Source organism: Zeugodacus cucurbitae, chromosome 6 (genome assembly GCF_028554725.1).
Source record: "Zeugodacus cucurbitae isolate PBARC_wt_2022May chromosome 6, idZeuCucr1.2, whole genome shotgun sequence".
NCBI classification, from domain to species: Eukaryota; Metazoa; Arthropoda; class Insecta; order Diptera; family Tephritidae; genus Zeugodacus; species Zeugodacus cucurbitae.
In genome coordinates this window covers 834,847-851,049 of record NC_071671.1, presented here as the reverse complement: position 1 = coordinate 851,049, position 16,203 = coordinate 834,847, and the positions used below count along the sequence as shown (strand labels likewise).

The 16,203-nt window shown below is 41.0% G+C and overlaps 3 protein-coding genes across 3 annotated transcripts in view; 1 reads left to right on the top strand and 2 right to left on the bottom strand.

Moving 5' to 3' along the window:
- LOC105213399 (neuropeptide CCHamide-2 receptor) overlaps positions 1-16,203 on the top strand; it is a 52,518-nt gene that overhangs the window by 4,129 nt on the left and 32,186 nt on the right. The window lies entirely within an intron of this gene.
- Positions 3,991-5,276, bottom strand: LOC114804153 (putative gustatory receptor 36c). Its single transcript, XM_029041165.2, has 2 exons — positions 4,221-5,276; positions 3,991-4,149 (listed from the first exon to the last, which is right to left on the bottom strand). Exons 1-2 carry the CDS (start codon positions 5,274-5,276, stop codon positions 3,991-3,993), a joined length of 1,215 nt encoding a protein of 404 aa, XP_028896998.2.
- On the bottom strand, positions 6,589-7,874 carry LOC105213488 (gustatory receptor 10a). Its single transcript, XM_011186364.2, has 2 exons — positions 6,798-7,874; positions 6,589-6,741 (listed from the first exon to the last, which is right to left on the bottom strand). Exons 1-2 carry the CDS (start codon positions 7,872-7,874, stop codon positions 6,589-6,591), a joined length of 1,230 nt encoding a protein of 409 aa, XP_011184666.2.

Genomic DNA, 16,203 nt, shown 5'->3' with positions numbered 1-16,203 from the left:
CCTATGAAAAAAGAAAAAACAACAAATAATATAAATGAAATGGACACACACAAATTGTTCAATAAAGTCCAACAAGTGAACTTGGTCAACGTTGTATCCTTTAATGGCTTGCACATTAGTCCGCGTATGTCTATATGTGAGCCTTACTTACCATATCGTTTGTATATGTGAATATGTAGTTCTTTTCAACAAGTTTTGTTAATGTACTAAGCTGTATTAATTATGTTCATAATGTACAGATGTACGAGCAATAAGCCAGCGCAACCAGCGGCACGGATAGAACTTCGAGTATACATATATCTCTAATTAAGGTAGACCGCCTTTCGAACCAAGCGCCTCTGCTACTCCAGCTTTGAGTATTAATGAAATGCCAATCCAAAAGTGAGGAGAATCTTCCATATGAAAAATCTCTGAAAACTCTTATTCAGGATTGAGCTTCCGTAGAGGTGTTTTAGAGCTGTGACATCGAAAGAGTCAACGTAATCTTCTTTTCATTTTTTGTAGTAATTTGAAGATAAATTGATATCTCAGATTCTGTCCTTAATGCATTTTGGTTGCTAAAGTAAAATAGCATTTTTTTGCATGGGTTTATTGAGGTACAAAACCCCGGGTATTCAGCTTCAAGTGTCGCTCGTCTGTGTAAATGTATTTATGTGTATGTAAATAAAAGGTAGCTTAACGACCTAATGTCGTCAATGCGTTCACACACCTTTTTCTTATCCTGACATACATACATAGATTCTCAAGTTGTCATATTTGTACTTTGAGGCTTTGAATGAGTAGACTCTTGAAAAGGATGGTTTCTACGAATAAGCTTTTGTACTTGCCGATATTTCTTTCCTTATTCAATGGAATTGTATCTATATATTTATGTGAATATTTATAAATATGTTTGGCTACCTTGTCATTCTTAATAAGAAACTCACAATTTTCTTTTATCCGTGCAAATATGTCCACTAACTGTACACTTAAGTTACATATATGTATGTATTTACTTTGTGTTTTAATGATGTTTACAAGCGTCTTCAATAATCATATGTGCGTGCTATTTACTTGTCATTTAGCAAAATAAACAATTACTTTTAATGAGGAATATGAATGGTCTTAATGGTCAACCAAGAATCCCACTACGAGGCACATTCAAGAAGTGTACTTATGTTGGTTGCGAGCTCGTTGGAATGACACCTCTTCACTTACATAAGAGTACACATACACACAAACATAACGCCTTATGTCCAGCTCAAAGGAGAGAATGAGGGCGGCAGTATAATGAATGCGAATGCTGCTCTCAAGTGAAACGGGAAACTGTCACTAAGTGAAATCCTCAACAAGATTAACTTGAGTGTAAATGAAATGATGGCAAGCCCTGCTAAGTTTCCTGCACGGATTTTTCTCTCCCTTCTTTGCGGTCGCTAGTAATTTGTTTAAGTCCTTATTTAACCATAATCACCAATTTCTGCGTAACTGTTAAAGTTTTACGATGAAATGCTCAAGAACAAGAGTCGCTGCAAGCTTTTGTTTGATAATATGAGTGCAACGGATTATCTTTTATAAACGTCGGTAAGCTTGCTAAAGCTATTGAAGAGAAGTTGTTTAATGTAACGAAAAACACCCGAACCGGAATTATACAAGATCATTGAAGCTTAGGTCCAATGCCACAGAGGACTTAAGATAATTAGTTTAACATTTACGATATCAACAGTGAGGGTTTACTTTTAAGGGTTTCCTTGGATCCTTAAATTGAGGGGTTTATCACAATTCCTGGAGAGCTGCTGAGACTGATGGGAAGCCCCTGATATATGCAGGACATGGCTTATAATTCATCAATTTACATGGCATTGCAGCTGTCCGTACGGCATCATGTACGTGCATGTAGAGTTGCCTAAATTTGTGGAGGAGCGATACACACACATACACACACATGGCACATCTGTAACAGTTAATTAGACCTCCGAATATGACAATAACCGACCGCATGTCTGCATACTCATTTAATCCAGGCCTGTGACAGTAGGCGGGGCAATATAATGAGGAATTATGTGTACAAATGTTAAACGAAACACCAAGCTAAGTGATAAATTAGGAATAAATGTGGCAAAGGAGGAATCTTAACAAGCCGTCGAGTATTTTGAAATCCGAACTGAGGAAATGTTTGTAACTGTGCGTGTGCTCCACAAGCGCCATTCAAATAAACCAAATAAATGCTCATTGAAGTTTAGTCGCATGTGCATGGGACTACCTGAGGTCTTATATATGTTTGTATGTGGAGGGCAAAGTTCATTTAATCGAAGCTATCCATATAATTAATTGATTTATTCAGTTGCAAGAGTGAAAGTGAAACGCGCGTTGTTTGAACACACACACATCGTATGTGTGTCGTGCATGTTAAAGGATGATTAAGCTTTATTAAAATTGATGATAAGATTTCACTCCGAAAAGGATATGAGAAAAACGCTTCCCTTACACCATTTCTCTATTCCACATTTCCAGAAACCCAAGGAGGCTGTCATCAGCTCCGTTCGTATAATCAAGGGTCTACAAAGTATTTTGCCATTTATTTTAAAGCGAAATTTAATGCAGCAAAAAATGGGTTTTATGAAATTAAATATCCACAACAGGTAGCTTTTGTGTACGCGCAACGTGTCTTGTCAAAGCCGCCCATAACAGAAGCGACACTAAAGCGCGACTCTCGGCGCCACCTTTACGCTGACTATGGGTTTCAGGTAACGCCTGACAAACGGTGCGATGGGCGGTGGATGAACGAACGAACCTATGAAATATGCAAGTGGCACGCGCTCGATTCAATTCATCAATGGCGCGCACACATGTAGGAGCTCTAATGGACTAGAAACACGCCAAGAAAGAATGTGACAGCTATGCACCAGAGCGCATCCGTTGGCATTTCATATTCCGGTTTCGCAGTGCGCTGTCACAACACCAAAACGGCGTAACGCAGAACAATAACAGCCATTGCGTGCGAAATTTCTTACATACCCCCGTTTATCATTCCCCACCTGCATCGGAGAATTAATTTGTTTGCTTCACACCCAATACTTGAATCTCGCGTCCCTCCGCTAGTTACCTCTAAGCATCTAATTTTACTTTATTGAAATGTGTAGAAGAAGAAAAATAGACCGAAAATTCGAGTTGAGCCCAGAGCGAAGTCATTATTTGATTGACAACCGAATTGGCGCAACAGATGCTGGGTTCAGACGAGACACAAGGTGTAGTGAAAGGGTTGGGGTTCAAGGTTGAAACAAGTGCTGACAGCGAAAGGTGAAAAATAAGCAATGGTATAATTTCATCTTTCCCTAAGTTGGGGCATGGAGACACATACTACGTACGTGTTGTAATTTGAATCGAAAGAACAATCGAATTTTGCAAACTTATGCCCGATGGTGTTCAAATTAATGTTGCCAGATGGTATGAAAAATCAACAGCTTTTTATGGTGATAGTGTAGGTCAGCTCTTCATGCAGTTGAAATCATGGACCAGAATTCTCACTAGTTCTATCCTTCTCAGTTAATAAAAAATCATTGACAAATAAAGAGCAGGCATATGCTGAGCTAATGATGGCAACACCTTCCCAAATGAAAACTAGAAAATTACCATTTGTCTTGTTTACATCATACCACACTAGCAAATTTATTTATTTCTACACATTGATATACTGTTTCGTGAGCATTGTCAACGTCCTTCGTTGTGTTTTTGCAATTGACACATATGTGGAAATGAAATGTAACTCTCCCGAACCAATAGTCTAAGTTACTTGCAGACGTGCGTAGAAAAATAAAAGTACAAAATTTGTATAAAACCAATTGGCCCAACATATTGAATGGGGTCACTAAAATGAAATAAGGTAAATAAGTTAGGACAGTCGATGTTTGTTATTGTTGCGACATCTACACATTTTTTATACTTATTTGTTGAAGCGCCAACTTTAGTCTTAATAATTCAGATAGATTAAGACTCCTTTAGGTCGCTCTGCTTCTATTCGAACTGCTTTGCCAGATCCCATTGCAGTAAAAGTAACACATTCTTCAAGAAACCTCCGAAGACTAGGAAGGAAAGTCGCTTATTCACATCGATAACGCCAAATATACTAATTCTTAGCTTGCACTGGCGCAAATGTTGGGCAAGCAAGTCACACTGGAAAAGTTGTTGTTTTTGTTAGTTTTTACAGTTGTTCATTTATAAATTACTTTCAATGTCATACAAACCGCATACTCCAGTCTATCGTCCACTATAAGCAGCTCATGAAATCGCTTTAACACCTCCGCCGTTTCGAGGGCTGCAATAACCACACGCTCGCAGAGTATGTCCAAGAAAAATGAGTCTGACAGCGTCATCACAAGCGCCAAACAGCTGAAGGTTTGAGTGAACGCACCGAGACTTTTTAAATAAGAGTTGCTTCTGTATTTAAAGCACAGATAACCGATCGAGATATTGTTGATTATTTTGCTTAACAGAACCGCGACTATCTGCAGTCGGTAGCAGTCCGTGAGACGCTCAGCGAATCCGGTGAGCTGCCGGTGCACGCGCGCCACATCCATTAACTCCCGCGCCAAACGGCGCCTCATGCGACGCCGCAGAGTGAGTCCATAGCGCTCATGGGTCAACTGTTCAAGGGTGTTGAAAATTCGTAGCAGCTGGACATTCAGCCAGCAAAAGCGCTGCCATAAATACCACATAGCGAGGAAGTAATGCAGAATCATGTGCAATATCACGCTGATTACACAAATCATATGTACGGCATAGAGGAGCCAGATGAACTTAAGTTCCGGCACTAAAGTAAACAGGTTAAATGCAGTGGAAAGCGTTTGAGTGATGACGCTGAAATATTTTATCCAAAGCAATCGCTTGCTGTATATTTGCTCGCAATATCGCTTTACGGCGGCTGGCACACATTTTTGGAAGTACTCGCGCTCCAACTCGAGCATCCGCGTTAGAATCTCGGTGATGGTGTGCTCGCGCTTCCAGCGGAAAACGATGGCCAGCACAGTTATCGAGAATAGCTGCGTTGTATTGACGGCGTTTACAATTTTCATCAAGCGATTGTCGTTGAGGTATTCCAAGTACTCGAACGAGATGGGGTACGACAGTGGCAAAGTGATGACGACCAGCGCGTTTAAAGTGCAGGCGTAGATTTGCATGCGCGGCCAACGGTAAATGCGGCGCTGAACGAAATCGATGCGAAACGCGGTTAGCCCGATGAGTAGAGCATAGTAGTAAGTGTAAAGTTGCCAACGGCGCGTAGCGACCGCGTTAAACGACATCGGAGTCATTCGCAGACGAACGGACTGGTGCAATAAAATTCTTTGTATTGTCGGTCAGAGTAATACGAATCGACTGTTATGTTGCTTCGCTGTAGTTCGCGCTTACCATTTACGAAATTAAAAACGTTTTGCTCTGATCCATCTGTTGATTGATGAGCCAGATATTTTGATTATGTCTATGATAACCTTATGCATTTTAAAGGATGTATTAGACAGTATTCGCGTGACTTTCAACTAATCGAACACTTGACTTGCTGTTGGACAATAGCTGCGTTTGTTGTTTGTTTGCTGAATTGCGACTGGTCAACACTTTGCTGAGTTTGCCCGCGACAAGGTTGTATATATTCTTGAAGGGCGTTAGGGTGAGGATAGATATATTACAGTACATAGTTCCCAGAGAAGAAACTGGAGTTGTGGATCACCTTTTAAGAAGGTAATCATCTCGAACGGGGTCGAACTTTTTCTCGAAGAATTTCAGTTTATGGGGTTGATGTATAAATTTGTTCGCCAGGTCTCTGGCATCTAAAACACTTACTTTAGATATTTGAATCACACAACTTTTTAGTCCAAATTAATCGTGCCACCTTCCCACTACCCTCGCATTAACCTTCACAAAGCATCAACAACAACAACATCAGGAGTATTTCCCCTATGCATTCGCAATTGATTTCGCATAAAGTTTCAACTTGTAATATTTATTTCAGCTTTCACTGCGGTGTCGTGGAGCCTCCAAACTTTTACATACAATGTAATGCGTGAGCGTTGGCGACACCACCCACCGGCAGGTAAGCTCTGAACGAACTTTTAAGTAGAATAATAAATTTGTCTGTGTCTTTGAGCACAACAGCAAATTGCACAGCAGGCGACGAAGTCATAAGCGCTTCCAACTCTGAAGAAAGGGAGAAGAAAAAACTTCCTAAAATACATTTAATCCCCACTTGCCTAAAATGTGCGCTTTTGCCGAAGTCTTATGAAGCAGAGCTGATGCGGTCTTTATATAAACATTAAGCTTTTTATTCTGAGCGCCAAGTTTATTTTTGAATTGAAAGGTCCCCTTGATTTCCATCAATGGCGTCTGACAACGATTTGCTTTATTTTTAGGCAATTCATTTGTCATTAAGCCCATATGCTGGGGCTTTGAAATTGCCTACGCAATACTCGGCTCGGTTGGAAGCAAAAATAGATTTACATTTAAATGTTTAACATTGATTATGGTGTACTACAAAACGGTGAAATCACATTTATGAAGTCGCTTGTTCAGCAGAAGATTGTTCATTTTATTAGGATTTCAATTAAAATTTTCTTACAATGCTTACGTCAAGTTCAAATCGAATTGCACCAGTGTTATGAAGTATGACAAAGCAGCGGCTGCCGTCAGATAAGTCAAGCTCCTGTCCAGCACAAAGAGACCGCAGATGCGAACCTCAACTCGGTTATTCATCACGTAGAGCGCGAAGCCTTCCAGCTGCATTAAAGAGAACTTGATTTACCAAACCACACACAAAAAGAGCCAACACTCACCGTCTGCTGTAGACGCGCATCTAGCGCGGCCAATTGATTGAACTGACGCATGGTTTGATTAATGTTCCGCAATTCCAGACTGATGTTCTCACTTACCAGCGCCACGATGTAGGTGTCCACGTAGAAGATGATGGCATGCAGCGCGTTCAGCACAATGGCCGGCGACGCCCGCGCCTCTGAATGCTTCACGAACAGATTGAAGAGAATGAACGAGTTGGTGAGGTTGCTGATGAGCGTAATGAAGACAAGACCGAGTATCTGGAATTGATGCATTGTCAAGCTGTCTTGGTAGAGTCGATTTATTTGCTGGTAGCGCTGGGCCAGCGTATCCAGGCGGTCGCATAGTAAGCCGCACAAGTGCGGAATCGTGCCGCGCCGTTGACCGCGCAGCCGAAAGTAATGCAACAGTTTGTTCTCGCGCAGCACTTGTCGCAGCTGTTGGTTGAGTTGTTGGTAGAATTTCAAAGCGCTGCTGTTGATAAAGTAGAAGTAGTCGGCCATATTTTCAGTATAGTTCCACAGCACAAAAGTGTACACGGCGATGTGTACGCGCACCGGATGTGCTCCGTTAAAATGCTGGTACAGTATGTTCGCCACCTGCACGGCCATCATGGCGTTGATAAGGCCGAACTTAAAGAGCAGCATTGCTTCGAATTGTTGTCGCGGTCGTTCGTCGTCGTAAGCCGGCATTGCGCGTAGGCTGCGGTCGAAGTCATCCTCCAACTGCTGGCGTACTCTGGTGACGGCGCGTATAGCCGCGTAATGTGCGAAATTGGCGACATAAGTTACCACAACGGTTATGTATTTGAGCAGTGTGTTCGCGAAGTTCACGAGCAGCAACAGATGTCCACGCTGGTCGCGCGCGTCAGTCAGTGCGGAAATGTTTCGTGCAAAATAAATGGGCAGCACAACGATGAGGCAAACGCTCAGCGCGTGGCCATAAATAACGGCAAGTCGATGCGTGAAGGTGTTGGTTGGACGCTGTGGTATGTAATTGATTACCATGAGGCCGTAAAGTGTGGCATAAATATGACCGTACTTGTAGATGTTGTGCTTGTGCCGCTCCCAGAAACTCATGGTGTTCAAGACGGAGGAAGGAAGGACGCGCTTTTAGCCAACTCAGTGTGGGCAGATGGTTTTGCTGCTCGAGACAAAATTTCAAATAAAGTCTAACCGGTAACCAAAGCACACCGCCACAATGTCTGCAGTGGATTTACCAAATAAAATCATTTGCGCCACAATTTGTACTATCTCTCTCCGTTGTGGAATTCGGTGATTTCGTGCTTTAATAATTTTAATGTATCTGTCTGCTAGTGTTACCCAAAAAAAATTCAGTACTCCTTACTTATTTATAACACGCAGCCGGTGCACACCAGCTTCCAAGCACGCAGCTGCGTCACGCGCGTCATATCTTTTGTCAGCTTAGGCGCACGCACGCACGCACGCACCACAAACACATACTCGCACCTTTGTATGCTCCAACACGCTAGCTTAAGAGCAGTAACATGTAAAAGTGTTGGCAAATTTTATGGGTATACGGTCGACGTGGCCCAAAGGATTTATTACAAACTGCTCACTGAGTTGCCCGCGAACGTGACAACGCCCCAGCTTTATTGCCATTGCTCTGAGTAATATACGCAGATTTAATGTGCTGCCAAGTGATTTTATGTTGCTTTGATGAAGGCGCACATAAATTCAACGACAAATTCATATTATGTTCCTCGAAGTGGCTTTAATTTCTGCTACTTAAAAGCCTATTACAATGAACACTTTCGCACCGTCTATCCTTGAGACACTGACAACAGACAGCACAGTTGTTGTACTAATTTCGAACCTTAGGCTATGCGCATGGTGGCGTGAAGGATAAAACAGTGATTACAGCAAAGAAAGAGGCAAACGCTCAAATGTGTGATATTGTGAGCTACAAAATGCGGTAATGAAGGTAAAGTGTTTCTATTTGCTTCATTATTCTCTTTGCCGCACTATGCGCTCAGCCTAATTGTGTTGAGTTGCAAACATTGTCGCGTTGTATTTTAGTTGCTGCCTGAAGCACTCACACACTAGTGTGACAATCAATTGTTTGCAGTTATGGCTTTTACTATAATTGTGTGTTCGTTTCACTCGACAATTGTTGGATGTTATCGCGCTGTCAGGCCGCGTTGTTTACGGTTTCCTGTTCAGCGCGCCGCCGTGTTCAGCGATGTGCCAGGTGCTGACAGTTGCAAGATAAATAGCCAGTCAATATTTGTATACAATTAAGACCACTAATAAGATTGCTGAGCCAGCTGTCAAATTGCGGTTATATTAATTAGATTAAACCCGAGCGTGGGCTTATGGGCTATTGTCGCAGAGGTGGGAAACTCGATTGCGACAAGGAGAGACTTAATATTTCACGCTGCTCAAAATGGAATTACTATAAGGCGATCAGCGTTAGAATTGTTCTATCTTATTAATGCAGCAATTAAAAACCATAATCTCTAATCTTTAATCAAAGTGAACTTAAAATACAAGATGTTGGAGCGCAAAAAAAAGAACTATTCACTAAATAATGGTTTGCTGATTTAAGCGCCTTAGCGTTTTCAAATTACATATTCCCACAAAATTACCTTCGAGAAATTGAAATGTAAAGAGCAAAGTGAAAAAAAGAAACTGAAATTAATTTCCGGCATTCAATTAATCCCAACAATTTTTCAAGCAAACGCTCACACGCTCACGAAGGGTAAACGGCTACAAGATAATTAAGGAAAATACCGAAATACCGCCGGGACCGAATAAAAATGAGCCAAAGCTTAAAACGTTTAAATATCTACGTCGAAGAAAAAAGCTCGAGAAGATTGAATGCCGAAAGGGTTAAGTTATGCCAAAATGTCCGCTGTGCTATCTTTCAAATAATTAGCTGTCTTTTTAATAATTAGCGCGAATGATTTTTTTATTTAATTTCACGCTTTACGACGTTTAAACTTGGTGAGGTGTCGTTCGAGAAATCAAATAAGATTTTTATGGTGAAAATCACGAAAGCGTCAAACACAAATTATTTTTATTTATTTCTTCTTTGGATTCTCTTACAATTAGGCTGCCTGCTTGACTTGACTATGAAAGCAGCAACAAAGCATTTGTAATAAATACTGATTAATTAGTCTCGATAGGTATTTCATTGCGCAACCAAATGGCAGACAAATCGGATGCGGATGATTAATACAGCTAAATAGCTATTGAAGGCGCAGACACCCTCAGTTCAGAGTGGCGCTACTGCCAACAACAGTATTATATTGTATTTTCGTTAAGATTTTTTGCTGAAATTCGAGCAATTCGCAAGAGAGTCGTAAATCTCCGAGAAGGACAAGGCGATCGACTTGCCACGCGTATTTGTTTGTGTGTGTGTGTGTTGTTGTTGGCTGGTTCTACTCTATTTAGTGGTGTAAAAAATTGCCCACCGTTATATAATTCGTGTACTAATATAATTATTATTTTCTTGTAATTTTGTGTTGACTCGTTTTCTGGTGATTTCAATTCCGTAGGGGTGGCGGCATCAACGGTTATCCCAAAGTTCGTCGACACAAAAAGTTCTTTAAGTGAATCAAAAAGTTAAAGCGGACAAGGGTTAGCAATGAGCACAGCATTTTAAATGGAGCAGCAATGACAATAAATGTTCACTGCTGTGCAACAGTTGCCTATCATTTTGTATTTGTATGTCTGCCTAAAGTTGCAAGCACACAACAAGGGTTGGCTTGTTAGCCAAGTGTATATAAGTGAGTTTTGGTCGCTTACTTAGAGCTGCAATTAATGTAAACAACACGAACTTAATGTTTGTTTGTATAGAGTCTTGCTCATTTCTGTTATTTTACTTCGAACCTACAATATATTGGAGTCTTCACGGTGTTGTCAAAGACTCTTTTTCGCGTGAACGTTGAATACAAAATACCGATTCACATGGAATCTATATGGCACGAATATCACAGTTAAATAAGTTTTGCTCAACCAAAAATATTTGAATAACTGTGGCAAATTCCATGAAGGGGGTAAGGTTCCTCAAGCAAGAAGAAGCACGAAACATTTCCTTTCTTTGTTGAAGCGAAATCAGGCTTCATAAAGAATTTCTAATATACCATACCGTCTTCTAATTGCGCAATTCCGCAATTTCTAAGATTATTTTTCGTGTGGCATATTGTTGTTGTATTCGCTTTCCTCGACCCACCAGTCGATGCGTTCACGTTGAAATCATATTCTAACAGTTTTTGACATATCCAACGACACGTAAAAGTCTGTTACAGTCTGTTGCGTAGTGTTGCAAATACAAAAAGATAACGCAAGTTATGAGTCAACAACAACATGACAACAGCAACACAGTGACAGCGACAGCTGTGACACGCACAACACAACAGGGAAGAGAACATAGAAGCTTTTGCATAGCGAAGACCTAATAGACCTCGTGGCAGTGGTCGGTGGATTGTGGTGAAAGAGGGTAGATGAGATGAAGTGTAGAGCCTGCTGACAGAAAAACAGGCATCGTCGAGTTCCTGTCATTGGCGGCTGTCGATGCTCTTCCATTCTTTATTTCCGTTCTTTAATTAAAATTTATGCAATGACGCGTACAACTTTTGCATTACAAGTACAAGTGGCATGCCGGTGCGGGCGTGTGGCATTGGCAGACTTTGTTGTTGTTGTTGTTGTTGTTCTATTTTGAATATCATTGCTGTGTGGGATGTTGTGTTTGTATTGTTTATTTTAATATCGACACAAAGTGAGTTAAAGTTATGTCAAAACAAATATTTGTTAACAACAACGCCGGCGGCATGCGGCATGCGGCATGCGACATGTGGTATGCATAACAGTTATTTAGTGTTTTCTTGTAAACAAATATTTTACGATTTTGAGAGCATGGCAAGGAGTAGAACAGCATACGCACTTGTTATAGAAGCAAAAGAGAGGGAAGGGAAACAGTAATGCCGCAAAAAGTGTTTTCAATTCTCTTTCCAAAAACAAACTTCTTTTGGCATTTTTAATTATTGGTGCGCAACAATGCAGCTTATTCCAACGAACCAAGCTCTGAGTAATGCATTGCTATAAATAAAATCGGGGTTCTCGGCTACCTTTTGCATGCTCTTCGAAAAAAAAAACCAGAAAAAAAGTGTGGCGAGCTTTAAGCGCTGCTTTGATAAAATAATGTGACTGACGCGTCAACAACTTTGCATTTGGGCTGAGTGGTGGAGCGCCGCACAACTTTTTCAATTATAATGTCTTTTGTTGTTTTCTTTCGATGTTTTCATCCGGTTGGCGATGGGCCGCCGGCTATTTGCGGTCATTATGTATGCGAGAAGAAGTTGCCACTTCTTGACAGCAACAAACAAACACAACAACAACAGCTAAAAATAATTGACAGCGGCGACAGGGACAATGCGAGAAAAATGAACTCGTAAAAAAGTTCAGCGTTCAGCAAGTGAAGCTCAAGCAAATTCAAGTGTGCGTAGCGCATAAGGCAAATGAAATGAGTGGTGCTGCCAGCTGTTTGAGCAAGTTAATTTCAGATGGCATGTAAAACTAATTTTTTAGTAATTGAGAAACATTACATAAGCATATTCATTGTACGAGTCATAAATGTCTGCCAAGCAACTGGCATCCTTTACAATGTCACCGCCCGCACACCACCCTTTCGTGTTGGCCGGTGTAAAATTGTCTAGTATGAAACGAAATTAAGCTTGAGCTGTCATAAAACAAGGCATGAAATTGGATTTATCCACACGCTGGCTACATAATGGAATCTAAACTACATGGTCATTGTTGGGCGCTTTACTTTACTGCCGTTACAAGTTTTGTGATAAATTGCATTTATATTCATGTCTCAGGCAAACTATGCGAACCGAACTAGCAGCCAGCCGTCGCTTGCCTTGTTTACACATGTAACTATGTATATGTATGCGTGTGTGTTCGAGAGCGGGTGTCACACGACTCCTTATCTTCAGCTGCCTTCTGTGCTGTACCGATTTTATTTGCCACCGCTCGGCGCTGCGCCTCGTCGACTTTATGGCTTTATGTGCCATTTGTGTTATTTGTGCGGACATTGTGTGCGTGCGAACAATAAATCCACCGGACGGACAGACAGACACTCTGCTAATATTTAGAGATGTTGGGAATTAAGACAGCGGGTGGCTGGAGCGGAGTGTCCACTTATATCCTCTGGTAGTGTAGCACTTGAAAACTTTGCAACACATTGTATACCGTTAGGGCTACGTGTGATAAATTAGGTGCTGCTGCGGTTGTTGTGGCTTCTCGATGGCGGACAGCGAGCGGCTGAGGTGTGCTGCAGCGTTGATTGAAATATACGAGCTGGTAAACTGTGTACAATTTGAGGCAATAAAGTTGCGACAAACGTGCAGTGGCTCACACTTCTTAAGTGGTTGTTAAGGTGTTTTTAAAGGGGAGTCAGCAGTAATTTTCGGAATGTGAAATGTGACAATCGTGCCAGGTAAATGAAATGTAGGTTAATGTTGACCTTAAGGTTGTAAATAATTCCAAAAGCGTATGATAAAGACAACAATACTCATAAAGTGGCACGTGGCGTATGAGTAACGAAAATGTAGTGTTTTCTTATGCCTTTTAAAGGGTTTCTTCCATTATAAATAAAACACAATAAAATGAGTGAAATAGCAAATATTTAGGATTTATTCGTAATGTATTTATTCAAATATGAAAAGTAATGAATCATATTTGAATACTTAACCTATATTTGAATGGAAGTTCGGCATTTGAAAACCGAGCGACAGCTTCACATAAACCATACCATCTTTGACTTTTTGTTCCTCTTTCACAGCAGTTGTTTTCGTTGAGCATGATCTAAGCAGAATTATATAACCTAAGGCATAAGGCACTGCAAATATGGAAATTTTCACATTTCACATCAACATTTTACTGCTTAACTGTTTAAATAAGAGAGCTTTACTTAGTTGCCAGCAATATAACGAACTATATAAACGTTTAATGTACTCATATTTTACACATTCATGTAGGTTTTCGCAGTTATAATTGGTTTACTTTGTCATCAACGCACACACAACAAATTTGCGAAATCCACGCATATTAAGCTCAAAAATGGTGGTGTTGGTGGTCGCATGCCATGGCGTATGAGCAACTCACTCACTGTGAATTAACATGTAATTCGCGCGGCGCGGCGGCGAGTGTTTTCGAACTGCCATAACAATTACGACAGCGGTTCATAGCTACACCCCTCCTCCTCCTCTACCGCTTTGTCGGTTGGCGGCTGGCGGTTTACTGCGTTTAGCGGCACCTATTGAGTAAACAACATTTCGCAACAACAAACAACAAGTAAATAAAGCTAACAAATTTAGCGTTGACAGGTCATAAAAACATGAAACCAACAAACACACGGTAAACACGCTTCGCATATAATTTAAGTGCGTTTAAAGTGTGTGCGCAGCTAAATGAATTCCAACAAATTCTTAATTATGCTGCATTAATGAGCGTGTGCAGAGCATGGTTGTTATTGTTGTTGCAGCACCCAGCGGTGAATGCAACCAACCAACGACCGAAAACGAAAACAAACTGCACTTCGTGCATAAAAAGCAAAGTGCAAATTCGGTTCGGTACACAGCGGGGAGGGGTGAGGCGGTGGGCATGGCGGACAGCTGACGCCGCATGGGGTCGTTAAGGTATAGGTGCTGTATAATTGCGTATTTCGCATGCATGAAATGCATCAAAAATGTTGTTTATTCGTAATTAGGCAGCGTTACACAGGCGAATGAGCGATCGGGCCTTTGTCGTGTGTTAATTCAATTTTGGCTGAATGTTGAAATGCGTTAATTTTGGGCTATTGAACACTGTGTTTTTGGACTGCTTCGCAGCGGTGTGTTGCCGATTGGTGAGTGTCATTTTGAAGAACCTTTTGCACTCGAAAATTGCTCAACAAGAAAAGTTTAATGGAGCTCATAAAATAGGTTATGACTCTTGGCGAATGCCTCTTCAAATTAATTTTGGGTGCATTATTTTTGTAGATTATATGCTTAGTGTGAATTGACCGAAAAATTACCAAATTCGATGCAATATAGGAGCAAGAGTTAACCTCTTTTATTTGTCATAAAATCCGTATTGAAGATTGGAAAATTTATCCAGTTTAACACAAGGAGAAGCCTCCAAACCTTTTTAGTGTTCTGTTTGACTTTAATTACCTTCATTCAAGGAATGGATAAGGAGGCGAAGCGAATGGGTCTGGAGGTGAATGAGGACAAGACGAAATATCTCCTGTCATCAAGCAAACAGTCGGCGCACCCGCGTCTTGGCTCCCACGTCACTCTTGACAGTCATAACTTTGATGTTGTAGATAATTTCGTCTAACTGGGAACCAGCATTAACCGCAATAACAATGTCAGCCTGGAAATCCAACGCAGAATCACTCTTGCCAACAGGTGCTACTTTGGACTGAGTAAGCAATTGAACAGTAAAGTCCTCTCTCGACGAACCAAAATCAAACTCTACAAGTTGCTTATCATTCCCGTCCTGCTTTATGGTGCAGAAGCTTGGACGATGTCAACATCAGATGAGACGACACTAGGAGTTTTCGAGAGGAAAATTTTGCGCAAGAATTATGGTCCTCAGAACATTGGCAACGGCGAATACCGCAGACGATGGAACGATGAGCAGTATGTGTTATTCGACGACATTGACATAGTTCAGCGAATAAAAAGACAGCGGCTACGCTGGCTAGGTCATGTTGTCCGAATGGACCAAAACACTCCAGCCCTGAAAGTGTTCGATGCAGTACCCGCCGGAGGAAGCCGAGGAAGGGGGTGGAGAGCGACCTGGTTACACTTGGAATCTCCAACTGGCGCCGAACTACGAAGGAAAGAGAAGAGTGGCGCGCTCTCAACGATTCGGCTATAACCGGCTAAACGGTTGAACGCCAATAACATACATACATACATTCAAGGCATGAGTCTTGACTATCCTACTTTTTTGATCTTTAATCGCTCCTAGGTTTTGCTATGTCCTCTAGTTGTCCGAGTGTTCCAATATATGATGCTCTTGACTTTCTTTTGTGGCATACTTTAGGAATTGTATGTGTTAGTTTTATATTATTTCGGTGAAAGTGTTAAACTAGAATATATTAATATTAAATTCCCCCAATTTGCATTTTAATGACTCTTTAATGACGCGGAGAAGCACGCCAAAAAATCATCGTTTCACACACTTTGGCACTAAAACAAGATGATGGCACATCAGCTATAGCGTTATAAAAAATTGTATAAAACTCACTTAAAAATGGAAAATAGTGAATGAAAATTGTAATAGTTCTTGCATACACACATATTTGCGTTGATGAACTTTTGTGGTTTGAAGTATGGAGATGAGCTTGTAAAATTTTCGGTTTCATCTTACATCTGATCTAATATGCTCA